Below are 17,983 nucleotides of genomic sequence, written 5' to 3'. Positions count from 1 at the left end.
GCGTTTTCTCTGATAGGCATGCTGAAAATTGATCGGGAAAATTTTGTATGACAGTTAAAGAAAAAAAATTATAAGGTCATTTTTTACAGTGCCAGCGCGATGGACAAACTCTTGATAAAATTAAACAACTCAAAACAAAATGACAAAATTGTACTATTCAAATTCATCGACGGTATTTTCACGGATGTTGAAGGAAAATATTCCCCACCGAGGTGATAAGATATGTGATAAATAAACAAACAATGGGTTAGGAGAAACAAAATTTTTACAAAAACCTGCCAGAAGTATCATGTAATTTTAGAGGCACACAGTACAGTTGATGAAATAAAAAGTGGTCTTCTTGCTTTTTTTCTTAAATTGATAAATTAAACAAAAACAACATGTACAATAACATAAATTATAGTTACATAAGTATATATAACGTATTAACGAGCAATACATACCGATGAAATTTATTTGTTTCTTGCTTCAAGTATTACTTTCATGAATATCACGGTTAGGTGTAAATTCAAATGCATACGACATGTTATATCAGTCTGCGATCTGTATATCATATATATCTCGATGATAAATGCAATTAACTGGATACTACAACTTTTAAAACCCACAAGAACTTACATTTTTCTCCATTGATGGGTACATGGCGTAATAAATAAAAACTTGAGCCTATAATCCAATCTTAAAGTATAGTATACAATATAGTAAAATTTACTCGTCATGCAGTGTTTCACTTTCCGCTGATGTCATGCATATTGTTATAGGTATGTGGTAACCGGTACTATCTGAGTTTAGTACGTTACATGACATTGTATTCGAACCAGAAGTGAAATAATAATAAAAATAATGATAATAGTATAAATATTCAAATAATAATGACAATAAAACTAGTACTATATAATAATGTTAACAGTAAAATGAACTGAACGAACTATCGTAAAAGTGGTCAAAAATCTATCTAATTATTAATATCTATTGTACATTAATACCGGCGAAGCAATAGTAGTTTATTTTAGCAATAATAAAGGCAATAAACATAAGACGGTAAGAGTTTAAGAAAACCAAAATTATAGTAATAATTATAATAGAACAATCACAGTACGAGTCAGAGTCAAAATTGGAAATAAAATTCACCTAACAAATCCTTGGATCATATTGTGTAATTATACTGTGCAGAGTATAGGTAATTATGCGGTCAGTATATGTACTTAAAGCACTCGCGTGTAATTCGAATACTTTTGTAGTGGATCATCTTTAATACTCGGAGCTCGGTGTAACATATGTAATGCATATCCTTTGTACGTGTAATGCCCCTCCCCCGCCCCTCAAAAAAAAAAAAAACTAACTACACACAACAGCCAGGAACTAATTCCGCGCATCTTAAACGATGCAGCACTTCAGCAGATCGGTAAATCGTAAAGGTAAATTTATCGATCATTCGCTACAATCGTATATTGATATAATATTCTGTGACAAATTACAAATTACGCGTTAAATTAATTCTGTTCCGTTGGTGTAGCGATGATACATATGCAAATGTTGAAACAATGTTGTCTAAAAATAAAAATGAACGTTTCTAACTGTAAGGGAGAAGAAAAAACGAATATACCGAAGACGAGGGAACCTCGAATTTGTCAGAAACTATGACATGATCAAACTATCTCAACATCGGCAATGATCGCTATGCGATTGGAACGCGGAACGTCTTCGGAAGCGTTAATGAGATCTACGGAAATCCGGGGATATTCCGGTTCGCCAAATGTCGGGCTATCCCCTGAGATATTGGAAGGCGACGGATCCGCGTCTTTATGAATAACTTTCCCGGCGAGATCCCGAGCGTCAATGCTATTCTCGAGGGGCTCGTAGAACCCTGGCTTCACCGATGGACTTCCACTGACCGACCTTCTGCTCGGCTGACCGGTAACGACGACGGAAAAACCGTTTCTCTCTAGGCTTACCTTGTTCAAGGCGTTCAACATCGTGTCCGGCATGTGGTCCTGGATCATAACCGGACTGATCAGGACCTCGTCAAAGTCGCAGGGCCCAGCCCAGAGGGCCTGATAGACGGGCTCACGCTTCCTCAGGAATTGCCTGTAATTTTAAAACGGAGAGCATGATCATCGGTACGAAAGAATTATCGTCGCGGGTTCGGGTGAAAGGTTTATCGGACAACACGGTGTTGGGATGGATAGAACGAGGCGTGATAATCGGACGACGGAATTAGAATAGAGAGACTTCCACGCCATGTCACTGTAAGAAGCTATGCAAAGGTGGTGTAGGTAAGATTCAATCAAGATTACAGATTTAAAACGAACACACGATACATTTCAATTGTACCAACCTATACGGACTCATTACTCCATCATGCAGTGTTGGGAATAATAAATAAATCGCTATTTACGGGGGACCAGGAATCCTTGGAGACGTTTTATGTACGCTGCATTTCAGTAATGTTAATACTCCGACCGTGAGTAAATCTACATTTGTGTACACGTGTGTATGAAAAATTAACGACGTTGCTGAATTTTTAACAAGCTTCGTATACATTTTAACTTCGGATTCGTTAGCCTTTTTAAAAAAAAGTTCTACGGTTATTCTCTATGCAAATTGTTAGGTTTTCATGGTTACTGCAGTTGTGATATACGACCGTTTATGGAAATCGGTGAAGAACTTCAAGTCAGAGGAAAAAGAATTTCTCTTCAAATAAATTATGCTAATAACAGTAGTAAGAAAGGAAAAAAAATGAGAATCACCTGAGATTATTCTGACGATTTCCATACACGAATCTAGTTATTGGACTCGTGTTGAATTCCGTACGCTTTTCGAGCGAACGGTTCCAGAAAATGTGCGTGTGCTACTCGCAGAAGCCAGTTCAAAAGGCATTTGGATCATCTCAGAGCTTAACGTACGGATCGTGTGAGCAATACTCCAACGATGCGATATGAAGACCGCATAAGTTAGCGGTTGTTCAACTGTTGAAATTCTTCGCTTTGATACCGACGCCAAACGATATTAACAATAGGGTATTTGAAAGACGGAGGTGATTGAAATTGAAAACTTGCAAGTTTCAAGGGTTCCTAGTCTTCCGCGTAACTCATCGTATAATGGCCTTTGAGGACTAGTACAATACTTCGTATAGATGGGGTTGAAGGCAAACACGGATGGGGGACGTAGGTTGAAAATATTATAGAGGAAAACGTTGCAGTACATGGGTACGACACGTGTGAATAAATATAACTAACAGTGATAAGACCCATGGTTGCATGCTGCGAGTCTCCCCAAGATGCATAATACCTAGAATATATTTCCTGGAACAGTATGATAATGTAGTATACTTAATCGTGATAAACATACCTCCAACGGGACTCATACTTTTGCCTATAAATAAAAACGTGTCAGGTTAATTGGCGTTAGTATCAACATGCTAGCGTGTCTTTGTTTCTTATTATTTCTATGCATTTTTATCCAAACATGAGAAGAGTAAGTTTGCATCGAAAGCGTGAATTCAGCATTCGAAAGAAATTTGCAGAATTCCAGGGGAAGCCAATTCTCATCTAAAGTTTCTCAAGCAATCAACTTTTCTCCGCGAACAACGGAAACACACTTTCAATCCAAAACTTTTCCAAGTCAAGTAAAGAACAAGCCGCCTCCAGCACGAAAATTTTTCCCGACAAGTATAAATTTTTCTTTCTCCTGTATACGATACAATTCGTCGCGCGAAGTAGAAGCCGCAGACTCACTCGTTCTTGTTAGTATGATGTCGCACCACGTGAATTATCCTTCCTGGAGGATACAGCGGTCTGTGAAGCGTCAGCGCGATCCTCGAGTCGCTCGGAACTACCGTCTGAGATCTTGCCTGGTCCTTGTCTCTTTGGTACTCGCTGATGCAGCCGCCAGCCTCAAGGTTCGCAGCTGAAGTCGGAGTCGAACCGCATCCGCAGCACATCACCGAGCATGCGATCGTTTTCCACTGAGAGAAGAACGACAGAAGTGAACGCGAATTCACAGTACATGGAAGCCGCAGGAACTGCGACGTCGAAAAGTTGGAAGACGCGAGATTCTCTCTCACGTCTGCCGTACGGTAGAAATTTTGGCAAAGACAAAGGGTCGGAGGGCTGTTTAATTGCGGGTCTCTACCTTCGGGTCAACGCTCCTTTTGATGGCGTTAATGAGGTCCGCACGAAGGCTTTCCATTTGTCTGAGTCCTATTCTTGGAACGACGTCCTTACCGACAACGACGGACGTGATAAATTCCTGGGTATACTGCTGGGCAGGCATGCTCAGAAGACCGCCGGGCGGAGCGAAAGAGAAACATAAGAGATCCTGATATTCCTGCCTCAATAAAATTGCGAGAATCGCTGCGGTGCCAGCACCCAACGAATGCCCGACTAACGTCAACCCGAACTGATGCGTACCTCTTGTCGGATCCTGCGGGAGTGAGAAAATTATGAACTTTATCACCTGGAAGACGCGGAGAAATTTCATCAGTCCTTTTACGTCGCGATAATTAAAGCCCGCTAATTCCACCGGCTCTGCAGGCGTTACTTCCAACGTGTCTGCACTTTTACAGCCTGGATATGTCGGAATGAGAAGCATGTGATGTAAAGTAAAATCGTTGAACGGTTTGTGAAAATAACTGACTTTGGCCAACGCTCTGGCGATGATTCCTTGCTCCCGCAGCTTCTTTCGGATATACTCGGCCGCTTGCACCATCCCTTTGTGTCCCAGCCAGTCTTCCCTGGGCGGTGATAACGGCAGTACTTCCGCCTCGGCGTTCAAGTCGGTTATCACGTCCTTCATGCTGAGAGTACCACGTATACTAACCACCACCTGGATATGGATCGGCCATTGTCAGAACGAGTTTTTCCAGGTAATACGAACAGTGTCTGTTCCAATGGCGGAACGATACTAAAACGGAACACGTTTCGCATTCCGGTGTCTTCGTACCTTTTTCCTAGTGTAATCCAGAGCGACGAAGAACGGCGTTTCTCCAACGTCGACGTGGTAAGTCGCGTAGACGACTTCCACCTCGCCAACTTCCACCATTCGTCTAAGTGCCGCATAATTACACTGGCAGCAATTGTCGTCGACGACTGTCGCCTCGTCATCGTTTCTTCTGCACGGGAAACAGCCGCACCTCAATCTGGGAAATGAGAATAACCACACTCACGAGGCTTTCTTTTTCTAATCCTCAAGTTCTGCCTCAGGGTTGAACACCTTGCAGACACGAGGCCAGCGTGCAAAATGCTTTAGGTGTAAAATTTCACAATTCTTTCTATTTCAGAAGTAGTTGAAATTGCTGAGTTTTTCTTACAATTGTTACAGAGCCTCGAAACATCTTCGAACAAATTTCACGATCGAGTTGTCACGATAATTCTAACTGTCGGCAAAAAATCAAACAAATATCAAGGTCGCTATTTTTCACGTTTCGTTCCAGTTTAATTTCTATTTTTCACCCATACAAAACCACACGGTTATTCGGAAAGATTTGTGTGCTGTATGAATTGACACGCAATAAAAATTACGCTTCGTCTTACCTGGTGCAGAGTTGACACAACCCAGTGTAATGAGTTATGAGGAAAATTGGCCAGCCGTAGGCCGCAAGAGCGAAATGCATGTAATGAATGGCGGCCTGAAAGTGATCAAGATCACCGTCTTCGGTCAAGGATAAGAATTTGGTCCTCGGGGTGACTGGTACTCCGGAAAGAAATTCGTACGTGTCGTTTTTCCTCTGCTTGACTATCAGCTCCCTCTCGATCTTCTGAAACTTCCTCAGCAGTACTAATCCAGCGACAACATCCGACGGTACAACGTCCAGGTCCCTGAAGAAATCACTCAACAGTCGGGCGATGTCCGCGAACGAATTCTGCGCATGAGAAATATACGTTTATAGATGCATCACGTTTTATAGGCCTCAGAAGCGAACATCCAAATACGTTCTGAAACAATCTCAAAAGCACAGTAAACCCGGCCCGCAACTCACCCTGTTCCTGTCCGAGTTTCCCATGCAGCAGAAAAGTAGCCTGCATCTGTTGTCCCAACTATCCTGATAAGCTCGTATCACTTTTCTGCACTTATCAAAAGAAAAGAAAAGAAAAGAACAAAAAAAAAAGAAAAGAACAGAGAGAACGGGAAATTAATTAAATTAAGTCACGGTATTTCTAATCAAGACAGATTTGAAAAGCTGCACGGTAATGCGGATCTGTAAATCCGAATATGCCGTATAGCCGCGTTATTACCGCTGTCTCCAATTCCTGTTTCTACTTCCGCTGCGCTTGTAGTGTAGCCTGCCACCACCCCGCGTTTCCGCTTCCCGCATACTCCGCTGGTATTTCTTCATTTTGACCCAGGATCGGCCGGCAGCGTCAAACGTGCACCACACCGTGACCAGCACAGAGGCCAACACGCACCAATTCGAAATCACGAGTCCTGATCGCATTCAATCACAATTCGATTAGCAGTTGATTTCAATCGAGGGTAGTTAGCCGCGGAGAAAGTTTTCAATAATTGACCCGACATTGAAAGCCGCTGAAAATTTTCCGTTTTGTTCTTTTTTTTAATTATTTTTTTTTTTTTTGATGCTTTGCTTTTTTTCTTTTTAACGAGATTTTGAAGGCCCGCGGCGTTTCAATTATATTAACTCACCCAAAATAAAACCCTTCGCCTGGTCAATCGGGCAGGTACTGTAGTGTTTAACCAGCCACGCGATACCGGCGCAGAGCCATCCCATCTCGACGATCATCACCACTGTAAATTATGAAACATTAATACGTATATGTGGGTAATTTAAGAGGAAGCTGAACGATTCTAGAAACTGTACACGAATTACGCTTTAATATTAACTACCTCGTTCAATTTAATCGGCACGATCTTCGAAGCTTTATAAAACGAACGGAAAACCCCGCACCGGAGACAACTGATACACGATACCTAAAGGCGAGCTACCCTTTCCATGATATTGTAATCACGATAGGCTTCGGGTATGCAGGGTGGCATTGTTCCTGTGCCGTAAACCTTTGATTCTGTATTTACCGCGATCTGCGGAGTATACACGAGAAGGCGAATGAACGCGTGTTGTCAGTTAGGGAACAACAGACCTCGCTCAGATTTAATCGCACCGGTGTGTATATATATATATATATAAATATATATCTAGATGCAGATTATCTTTCGCCGTTCCATTGTTTCGGTCGTATAACGGGTCTAGGAACCTTTTAATCAAGAAGGAACGAGCTCACCGCGTCTCGAGCGGTCCGTTTTTGCGGCGAAAGCAAAGGGCTAACTGTCGGTGGACGAATGGATAGCAAAAAAGTCTGGTACAACTTCGGTGTGTTGGAGGGCTCGAGGGGTCGGATCCCCAGACTTTTGCAACGGGAGTAAACCACCGGAGAATGGATGGAGCTGAGAATGGGGAGAGCAATCGAAACGCGTGATCGGAAAGATAACAACGCGATTCGAGCATCGCGTGAATTAGCACTGCAAAGCTCCGGCAAGGGGAAAATGCCGAACGCAAAAAAAAGTCGTTATATAAGAGAGCCGTTGACGAAGAAAGCGAATATCGCCGCGCGTGTGAGGAACTGCAGGCTGGGGCCAAAACCCGACTCGATAAATCGATTTCGACGCCTTTCCGACCGTACAGATCTGTCACGGTTCACTGCAGGCCCCGTGACAATCCCTCTCTCTCTCTCTCTCTCTCTCTATCTCCCTCTCTTTCTCCCTCTTTCTCCCTCTTTCTCTCACTCGAACCTCAGGGCGAATTTCAAAGCTTTCATAGTATTTTGAACGACCTTGCGACTAGTGAGCGAGTTTGCAGACTCAACGACCTTTCGTTCGCGGATCAGTCGAGGCCGAACTTTCATCCGTAAAACATTCATAATGCTATTACGTTATTGAGAGATCGACGTAGTGCGACGTAGCCGACGATGAGACAATTTTCCGCAATTGCATCAGACATTTACTGCGCTCGACGAACCGAATATTAGCTCACAAACGGACTCGAATGGCGCGGTGAAAAATAAGAAGAAGAAAAAAATCCGTGCCAAATCGAGATAAAGTCCCCAAGGTATGCGGATGCCAGGGAAATATCGGCGATATGAATGAATGAAAGAGAGAGGAACATTTCATGGAGACCCGAATAGCAAACACATGAAAATTCGGAAAATTTCATACACCGTTTTCCGGTGGAAGCCCTAAGTTCTTGTTTCTCTCTCTCTCTCTCTGTATTCTGCTGCTGTTGCTGTTGCTGCTCTTTCCCATCCCTATACACGATACATACCCCTCTCTAAATTTTTTTCCTGGATGCGATTCGCTCGTCCATTCTTTGCTCGGCATTTACTCTGCCCTGATTTAAATTGGCACTCTGCACGTCGTCGTTCAGACAACTGCATTCGCACCTTCGAATTCGAAAAATATTGCAATGATTGAATCGATGATAGATTTATGGATCACGGAGGTTCGACCTCCTGACCTGAAAGGCCGTAACGACCGGGTAACGTATCAGGCCTGAAAATTTAAGCGAGGTGGTAAACTTTACTGCTGCACTTTCAGTGTAGACCAAATGACAATAACGTGGTTTCCGAATCCAAGTTACGGGTATTCTTGGGACGCATATTACTTCCCAAAATCGTTTCACAGAAACTTCCCGGAAGCAAAACAGTTTTCTCCCGCACGTTATTCATATTATACAATCAGAGTTTCAATCTACATCACGCAAAGAGCGAGCGTGCTTCGGTCTCCAGAATACATTATCTTTCGACGTTGGATTTCAAGCATTGGGGTGAAGTAAGGACAAAAAATTGGGTGTATGAAGATATGAGGTAAGATGCATGGGAATTTCGGTGAGAAAATGAAAAAGAAAAACTGTGAAAAAAATATGTGGAAAGAATCAGAATTGCGTCTTTGCAGAGTGAGGATCGGGTCAACAGTAAAGTAGAACTAATAAAAACTTGCTGATCAGATCTATCCAGCCTGGCATGGTGCTCGATCCGTATTTTTTCGTAGCGAAATAATATCTACCGTTTTTTACACCCCATCGTGAAACGCGTCGTAAAAAAACCTTCTTCTTCGCGATCCAGTGAGTAACTAGGGGGATGAATTTTTGCGAGAGAATTTATACGCGTGACACAGTAAAGCTTTTTTATAAAAATATCGATTTCACGTTCAACATGCAGCCTCGACGCACACGATCTCCCTCGTAAAAACGATGTTACACAATTTATACAATCCCTGTGTATAGTAAAAAGCGTAATATTTCATTACGAAAATCAGCCAAGCTCTTAATTGCTTCACATCGTTGCCGACACGGTGAAATTTCGTTCGCGAAAAACGGAGATGTGCGTTGAACCGAATCGTGTCGAGAAGGAGCGATGATTTCGGACGCTCCGTGCCCGGCGACGAGCCTCGTTTGCAATGGGACGGTTAGGGAGCTAAGGATTTGCAAGGACTCGGTGGGCCTGCCAAGGAGCAGCAAAGGCTGACAAGGGTCGGAGGGCGAAGGGGTCGAGATCTCCCAAGAAGTCAGCGCGGACAGACTCTCTTATTAATATTCGTCCCTCGCTTCCGGAAAATCGGGAAAACTGTCGGGGGAAGGGGACGGACTTAACCCTAAGCTCTTCGTTAACTTTTCGGGGGTGTAAGACAAACGAAATCCCAAGGATCACCGGTGTAAGACAGCGGCCGGATTCCAATTTTGAAACTCTCTTCATTTAGTTATAATCACCCTCGTGTGCATTATTAACGATCGATCTGAAAATCACCTGTAACGTGGCAATACAGCTGGCGTAGCTATATGTATACAGTGACGATTGAAGCATTTGCGTCGTTTCCAAGCTTCTGTGCTTTCGAAATTTCGAATCGATCAATTTTCCAAGTTACATGGTCGATATGCCATAGCTGTGCTGTAAGATCGCATCTACCTACCACGACGGTTTTTACAGTGCTGGCCCTTGGCCAAGAGGAAATCCGATAGTCTGAAATGAACAAACGAAGCGAATATTTAGAAGCACTATACGCTGATCGATTCGAGCAGCCCGGACAACGGGAAATCAAATTAAACGGTTATTTGTCTTGTCGTGTTTCACCGTGCTCCGCATCGTGAAAAGAGAAAACCTCAAAGACTAACTCGTTATATTCGGTAACTTTGATCTGTGAAACTGATCTTTCATCCGCTACCGTTTTTTGAGACATTCTAAATGAAAACGGCAGTGGTTCGTTGAAAATGGAACGGCAGTGTAGTACGATTAATTAAGGGCGGATTACTCGCTTCAGCTCCGACACATAAGGAGCCGATCGATCCGCGAAATGTCAGCTAATGTCACTTTGTCATTTAGGGTTTAATGGATAATCCGATTTGCGGGGGAGGTGCAGGTGGGCATAATAACTGCGTTACCCAAGGTTCACGGAGCGATTGTGCGCAACAAAGGGCACGGACTCGCGGAGGACGAGAAACGGATGAAAAGCTCCTCGAAGGCATTTCTTTCAACTACATTACGTCGCGTGTCCTTACACGACGAACCACGAAGAGCGAGACTTACACAGGCGAAAGTAGAGATAGTACTGCATCGGCGCTCTCGGGGCGGTGTCCAAGATGCTCCCTCTCATCGCGAGGACGGAGATTGACAGCTCCACGACGATCGAGATGACGAGGATCACCATATATCCGAGGACGTATTCCCACAGGAGCCGTACGCAGCTCACGTTGCGGTCCCATTCCAGGACCCCCAGGAGGACGCTCAGCACGATGACCCTGCAGGAAGGCAAAAGGGGATAAGAGTTGATCTTGCTTCTTTTTTTTACAACGGCAATGTTCAATCGAGTAAAAAAAGTTTTGTTTCCTCAAAAAAACTTGCAATTTTATCGGTCCATTTGTCAGAAGAAGAAAAGGAAGAAGAAGAAAGGAAAAATAATCCAATTCCGCGTGTTCCTGTATGAAGAAAGAACGATGCTACATCAAATTCACCCAAGTCACTCAACCATTAGAGTGAGTTCTAGAGGGTTGTCAAGGTCCGGACACTCGTTAATACGCCTGCATGCAGAGTGTAGACCACAAATTATACCGCAGAGCATGTAGAGTCTGACCACACTCCGTGTTCACGGATGCTGGCAAATTCGATGCCAACGTTTCAACGTTCGTCACGACGGATTGTCTATATATATATATATATCCTCCGTCCTCCTGTATATATATATATATACACACACACACACACACACACACACACCTTTCAGAATGTCCTGGTATAAAGTAATATGGTATCGGTAACTCTGATGCGCGGATAGAACGCGCAGCTGCCGCACCCCTTGAAATACGGAATTTCCTTCTCAAGAGGAAAAACGACGGCAGAATTTAGTGTCGTATCAGAAGTATGATGAAATTGCGGAAAACACTTTGGCCGAATAGAATAAGAGAATCGCTCGGATGATTATCAAATGAATCTCGGGATGAAATTGGTTTCTTACAGTCACATTTTCTTCAGCTGCAGTGGCGGTTAATCGGATCAATCCGGGGAAAAATTTATTAACAAGAAATTAATAAAATTGTACAGGATGCGTATGCCACAAAGATTGTTTACGTTGATTGTCTGCGAACGATAAACTTTTATTCGAACAATCAAGCGTGATCGGCGTGTCTTGAAAAGAAAATCAAATCGCGTTGGCGGAGTTGCCCAACACTTTTGTTTACAGAGGAGTAAATAAATAAAATTGGTGATGATCAGAAGTAGAACACAATATTCTATACAAAATTCTATAAATAAAATATCGATCGGTTCGGCATTTAATTCCTGAAGCAAAAAATTTCCAAACAAGAATCAGCCTCCATTTCTTATTTGAAATTTACATTTTGCCGCAGCAAGAATTATCGAGCTTTTCTTCGTTGTCTCGTACCGAGGCACGCTGGCGGAATCAATCTAGTCGACTAGCTTCCGACACACAAGGTCTCGGAGTCTACGGCTTATCGAATATCCAGTAGGGCATGTTCTACAAATTTTGTCGCGAGTTCTGCTCGATCGTGCGTGAGACCTCCGACAGCGACATTTACGACATTCCCGTTGTGAGGCCAGCCGTGTAGCAGCACTGAATTCGCTTAAAGTAGATCTTCTCCCGATAACTTGTACAAGCATGTACGTTCCTTGTACGTCATAGGTGAATTTGAAACAATCCAAACCCTGCATTATTCGTTTCGTAATTGATGCAGCTTTGCTTAAATAAAAGAAGCAAGAAAGATCGACTTCGCGTCGTTCCACAAGGTCGATTTTTCAACCAGCTGCAAATTTTTACCCTGCAAATGTCGGCACCTGGTCGAAGGTATACGAAAAATCAAGCAATTTTCGTATCATATACAACGAGCAAATAACGAGTTTGAGTGAGGGCGATTAAATAGAAGTCCATGATGCAAAGTTTGAAACTAGAAATCGTGGTGAACGGGTTTTGAAACATTAAAGGTCAACAAGGTAGCAGAAACTTTGAATAATCGGCATGTTTGGATTTCATTTGAGAGTTATGTTTACGTAAATATTATATAACTATAAAGTCGCAGCGGGAAAATAAAAAATTGACGGTTTGGCCCCTCGTAAAGTCCCCTCTTCGGAAAACTGAATAAGTAGTTTATTTTCATCTACTCAACAGTTCCGACTGGTTAACAATGACAAATATGTATCACAAGTGGGTAGGTAAACCAATTCTGTTGAGACCAAAAATACCTTATATACAAGTGGTCACAAATTGCCTTCACGAACTTTCGTTCCCCCGCAGTACAGTCGGGCTCTTTACTTCAAGAGCTATTTAGTTCCCGACCATTTTCCCAGCAGGCTCTTAAATTTTTGTTGAACCATTCTTAGTTAGCCAAGGATTCACTTGAACCTTAAGGGCTGAAGATAATGGAGCAGTTTATTTTTGAAATCCCACTTCCTCGCGAAATTCTTCTACTAATTTAAGGTTCCGTACCTCAAAAAGAAAAAACGGATCCCTTATAGGATCACTTTGTTGTAGATCCGTCCATCCGTCTGTCTGTCTGTCTATCTGTCAGGGCCCTTTTTCCCAGGAACGAGTAAAAATATCGAGTTGAAATTAATATCAGATACTAAGGTCTACGATCTCTTGGAGATGTAAAAAATTCAAGCTTCTAAGTTAACTCAATCAAAAGATACGGCCATCAATATCAAATATTTCGATAATCGAAAAATCACTCATCAAAACCTATAAGGTACTCCCCATTGACCCATAATCATGAAATTTGGAGAGAGGCAAGGTCTCACAGCACTAGTAAAAGAAAAAGTTCAAAAATAGTCAATTCGTAGTTATATCATGCAAAAAAAAAGTAATTAAGTTCGTGCAGAACCCTTAGAGCGCGAGTTCTACTCTACGCTTGGCCGATTTTTTTTTCTCTCCCTTTTACCAAATTAGATTTTGATTCAACCGACTCTGATTGTGAGTAAAAAAATTTCCCAGCCGACGTGTTTGCCCAACTTTCCGCTCTCCCGCTAAATTATATACCTGCGTTGACAACGGACCGTTGAATGCCGTACACGCGCCGCTAGCTCGCAGCTTGTCAAATTACCACTCAACACATTGCGTATTTTGACAAATCGGGGCCGCGCACAGAACCCTCGCAACATTTCGCCATTTGCGGAGACCGTTACGCGATGCACGATTCCACGACCGTCGTGTGTATGTAACTGGAACACTCACCTATATATACCTATAATATTATACCTACATCATATTATAGCGCTTCCTGCAAACCGAAGGAAAATGGAACGCAGGAACGTTCCAGGCGATATAATTTCGCACCGCATTCGCCTAGTTGACAAAACTACCATCTTGTCACGTACCCGCGGTGTATCGAAGAACGTGTCTCTGGCAAAAGTGCGGTTTTATATGGGACAGAATTCGCCCCCTGTCCCTCCGTTTCATCCCTGCAAGCCCATTGTCCGTTCGTCATAGTCGTTTTGTCCCCGGAATATAAAGGTGACTATAACGCGACCACGAGCAAAGGCTCGTTCGTTTGACAGCTCGCGTTTGATAAATTGAGCTAAACTAACCGTAAAGGTGAGCGAAATTATTGCAGAAAATGCCTCGCAACTCCCAAGTTCCAACTCGTTAAAATCAATTTGCCGAAGCCTACCCCCCCTTTCTGGAAGAACCGCCGCACTCATCCCGGTACTCGCTCCGAATTCTATCCTTCGGGGAAGACCCATGTACTACCCGAAATGGCGGTGCGGTAGACCAAAAGTAAATTTATGAGCCGGGAGCTTCGGCCTTGGAAGATACTTTGGTGATGAATCCTTGTAAGCTCCGAGGAACACTTCTACTCAATTCTGCATTATACTGTAATATAGGACGACGAAACAGATTCAAATTTTGCAAACTTTGCAAGCATCGCCAAAATGCACGTTTTATTACCTGCACTCGGAAAAAGTTTGTCTGATCAGCACGAAATAAATTTTTTCTACGTCGCTTTATACCTTGTAATTCGTCGTAATGTGCTTTTCGCAAAAAGCTTTGAAGACAAGGTTTGAAACCGCGTATTTTTCACCATTCTTTACCTGCAGAATACGACTTCGTTCCAATAACCCTCACCTGTGATTTTTCTAACGATACTAGTCTTCATCTGCTTGATATTCATACGTGCAGAGGCACGTTTTCCGTTTACCTTAGAATTTTTATGTTCGAAAAATAGGATAAAGGAATGTGAATAGAAATGAAACACAAAATTTCTGACCCTCGTCAAAACATTCGACACACGATATACCGAAAATAATTCCACAGCAGTGTTACCTATCGAATTGAAGGTGTAAATTTATATGTGTTTCCATTCTCAGATTCGTATGATTTTTGTTCCGACAATTTGTTACTGCGAGATAAACTATCGACGCGAGTGGCTCCGGATATTTAATTCGCTGTTCCCGCAGTGCAGTGTAAAACAAATCGACACTGTGCGATGTATTTGACGGATCGTTTATGTGTATCAAACTTTGCAGTATCTGCGGAACAGCAAAGTACTTGGGATAGACCAGAGTGTGCGGGGAAGAACAATCAAGCAAAGAAAAATAGAAAAGCGATAAGAAGAGAGCTCTGCTTCTCGTTATACCAAGAGTTGCAGAGTTAGACTTATCAATCGTCATCGACGTCGATAAAGAGGTCGCAAAACCGATTACAAGATTACTTACTTTGAATAAGAAGATGTAAGTGGATCGAAAACTCGGGCAGCGAGTAGATGTAGCCATGAGCATGAAAAGTCACGAAAAAAATTAAACAAAAAAATTGTCGTACTTAAGAATAAGGGGGAATACAGTTGTATAACTTGGTAAAAGTTTAAATCTCAAGAGTTGCGAAAAGCCTGAAAGGTTGATAATGGAAACTAAAGGCGAAAGCTCTAGCTATACACGTACAAGCTTGTACAAGTCGGGCTTCACACGAGGCGTACGAATCGATCACTGTATAAAAGAATTGTGAGTATATTTGTCTAAATGCTGTTGTACCCATAAAAGTGCCATTAAAAGCACGTGGAAGCTTCATGCTAAGTGCTATTTGATGCAATCACAATTTTTTACACTTAATTATCTTCTTATTCTAATTTTAATTGCTTCATTTCGCAGGTATCTACCATTTAAGAGAAATAGGTACACGGTTGATAATATACAAACATGTGCCAGTAGTATGTGAAAATTAATTTTTAAGATAAAACAAACGGAAATTGGATAGCTTCTTTTACAGTACGATAAGTAATAATTAAATAATTTCTTCGATTTGACAATAACCATACCATTGTACCTGAGATATACGCCGTGTTTTCAAAGACATCAAATACCCTGCATTATTAAAATAATCACACACCTGTGACATTATTCATGATATTGCCAAAATTGCTGTGCGTAATAAAATAATTATGTCAGTAGCGCAAATCTCGTGGTTTTTCGGCAAAATCGAGAAACCAAAAATAAGTGACGCAGCCTAATTTACGACTATTTCGCTGAGCGCAATCGCACAAGCATTCGCTATATACGCCACAGACGATCATATTTCAGCAACTGAAACCGTACCCTTTCGGACAAAGACGAAATAAAAAGAGGTCTGCAATGGTCGAGTATACATTACTTCGCAAGCTGCTATTTTGTTGTTTCCCTTTTTCGTTTGTCTCTCTTTTTGTGCCACGTTAGCGTCTAACTAATTTTATGTTCTCCATGTATCACCCAAGCCAAACGATCCTATCACCGATGAGCTGTTACTCACCATTGGGTTTAATCGAATGAATATAAATGAACACCTAAACGAACGAATACAATACATCGAATCCAATAAAATGCACTGTTCAACAATTTCCTCCAATCATACGACTATTAAAGAATCGAGCCGTGCATCAGATGCTTCGCAATGCGTGCAGCAAAGTACGGTGCGGTATAACAAGCCCGTAGAGAGACAGTGCGATGCAAACAGGTCCACAGGTGTTCGAGGAAAATCGGAAGCATGCCGTTCACGCGGTCTCACGGATGTTGCCCTGAAACCAGGTGGGGATTGCGTGCGAGGGGTGGCTTGGAGCGGAGTGGATTGCACTACGGGGTCGGATCGGAGGAATAGGAAGCAGAGGCGAGGATGCGGGGGTAGCGGGGGGAAGCGGGGAAACCGGGGAGCCGACGAGTCGTCGAGAGAGACGGCAACGCGAAGGGATGCGATGCGAAGGCTGGGGTTGCGTAGCGGCTATCGATTTGCCTTACACCGGGGTAACGGCGGCGGTATAGTCACGGTGCGACAACCCACCCAGGCGTCGCGACGCCCGACGCCTGACGTCCTTCCATGCGGCCTGCCTGACTGTGCCTACTCTCGCCTCCTTTTCCTCCTTTCCCGGCTAATCGTGACTATAGCGACCCCTGCGCGGAAAATGCGCCGCAATACCGTTGCGAAGGAGCGAAGGGAAACCGCTTGATTGAATATGTTTGCCGATGAACCGATTGAGTTGAATACGATTGCGAGAGAAAGATTGCAAGTAATCGAGGAATTTGGAAATTAAATTGAAATCAAGTCACGTAATGATCCTTTTCTCGTTTACGTGATTCGGTAAATGTCGATACTCTGCGGTGTTTCTGACTGTTATATGTATAATACGAGTTGAGAGTGTGCAGATACTTGCCAAGATTTTACTACATCGAGGAATCTTTCTTAGAAAGTTCTCTCTAATGGGAAAGAGATAGAGAGAGAGAGAGAGAGAACAGGCAGTGGAGGAAATATAATTATGAGAACTTTTGGACGTCGGAAGAGGTCGACTCGGAGGGGGAAGACGGAGAAGCCATCTTACGCAACTCGGTTGAAAATAAGAGGTCATGGGATGAGAGAGAATTTCCGTGAAGAAGTTACAGGGGATGAAGAAGTAGATTAAGTTGTCGATTTTTTTTAGGGTGGATTCAGGTCGCGTGAAAAATTCGTGTCTCGTTTCGAGTACAAGCAATGAGCAGATTACACCTAGAGCTTTGTAGAGAAAGAGAGAGAGGTAAACAAAGCAGCAAAAGGATTATCTAGATATAGTTAAGTCAGCGACGACTTACTCGGTCGGTCTGGATCCTTCGCCCGGAAAATTCAAAAACAAATCTATTATGCAAGAACGAGTGAAAAGTGAGAGTGAAAGATAAATGAATTTTCACAGAGATTTCGTATCGAAACGAGAATGAAAACCGTCGACGTGCGAGTGACAAATGGCATTGAACAAAGAATTAGAAAGGCAGAGAACCGCGAGGACAGGGAAGTATTAAATTTCGTAACCTCTGACCTTTGCGAAGGTTTAAGGACGAGGCTTTCTTATCCTTCAGGCGGTGTGTGCGAGATGCCGAAACTGGACAAAGGTGAAAAGAGCGGGAACGCTTTGTGCATGCGTTTAAGAAAAACGGCGAGCTATAAATTTTCACCGAATGGTTGAAATATACATTTCGTGAAAGACAAAGGATCGTAGCCTGAATCCAATCGTCGCAACTCACACTTTCGCAAGATTACCACGACG

The 17,983-nt window shown here is 42.8% G+C and overlaps 1 protein-coding gene across 14 annotated transcripts in view; it reads right to left on the bottom strand.

The window, feature by feature from the left end:
• LOC124303472 (diacylglycerol lipase-alpha) overlaps positions 1 to 17,983 on the bottom strand; it is a 46,135-nt gene that overhangs the window by 7,516 nt on the left and 20,636 nt on the right. For 12 of the 14 annotated variants that reach the window (XM_046760701.1, XM_046760702.1, XM_046760691.1 and 9 more), the window contains 11 exons: positions 10,530 to 10,741; positions 6,643 to 6,744; positions 6,237 to 6,426; positions 5,981 to 6,065; positions 5,535 to 5,863; positions 4,945 to 5,140; positions 4,639 to 4,827; positions 4,135 to 4,425; positions 3,738 to 3,967; positions 3,352 to 3,375; positions 1,956 to 2,088 (listed from right to left, as the gene is read on the bottom strand). In XM_046760701.1, the coding sequence (XP_046616657.1) occupies positions 1,956 to 2,088; positions 3,352 to 3,375; positions 3,738 to 3,967; positions 4,135 to 4,425; positions 4,639 to 4,827; positions 4,945 to 5,140; positions 5,535 to 5,863; positions 5,981 to 6,065; positions 6,237 to 6,426; positions 6,643 to 6,744; positions 10,530 to 10,741 (1,981 nt within the window). The remainder of the gene's footprint in view (positions 1 to 1,955; positions 2,089 to 3,351; positions 3,376 to 3,737; positions 3,968 to 4,134; positions 4,426 to 4,638; positions 4,828 to 4,944; positions 5,141 to 5,534; positions 5,864 to 5,980; positions 6,066 to 6,236; positions 6,427 to 6,642; positions 6,745 to 10,529; positions 10,742 to 17,983) is intronic. The other 2 variants (XM_046760699.1, XM_046760700.1) reach the window with 2 other exon arrangements.

The sequence above is a fragment of the Neodiprion virginianus genome, chromosome 4 (genome assembly GCF_021901495.1).
Source record: "Neodiprion virginianus isolate iyNeoVirg1 chromosome 4, iyNeoVirg1.1, whole genome shotgun sequence".
Lineage (NCBI taxonomy): Eukaryota > Metazoa > Arthropoda > Insecta > Hymenoptera > Diprionidae > Neodiprion > Neodiprion virginianus.
Note: the sequence above shows the minus strand (reverse complement) of the source record. Positions and strands in the feature narration are given on the sequence as shown.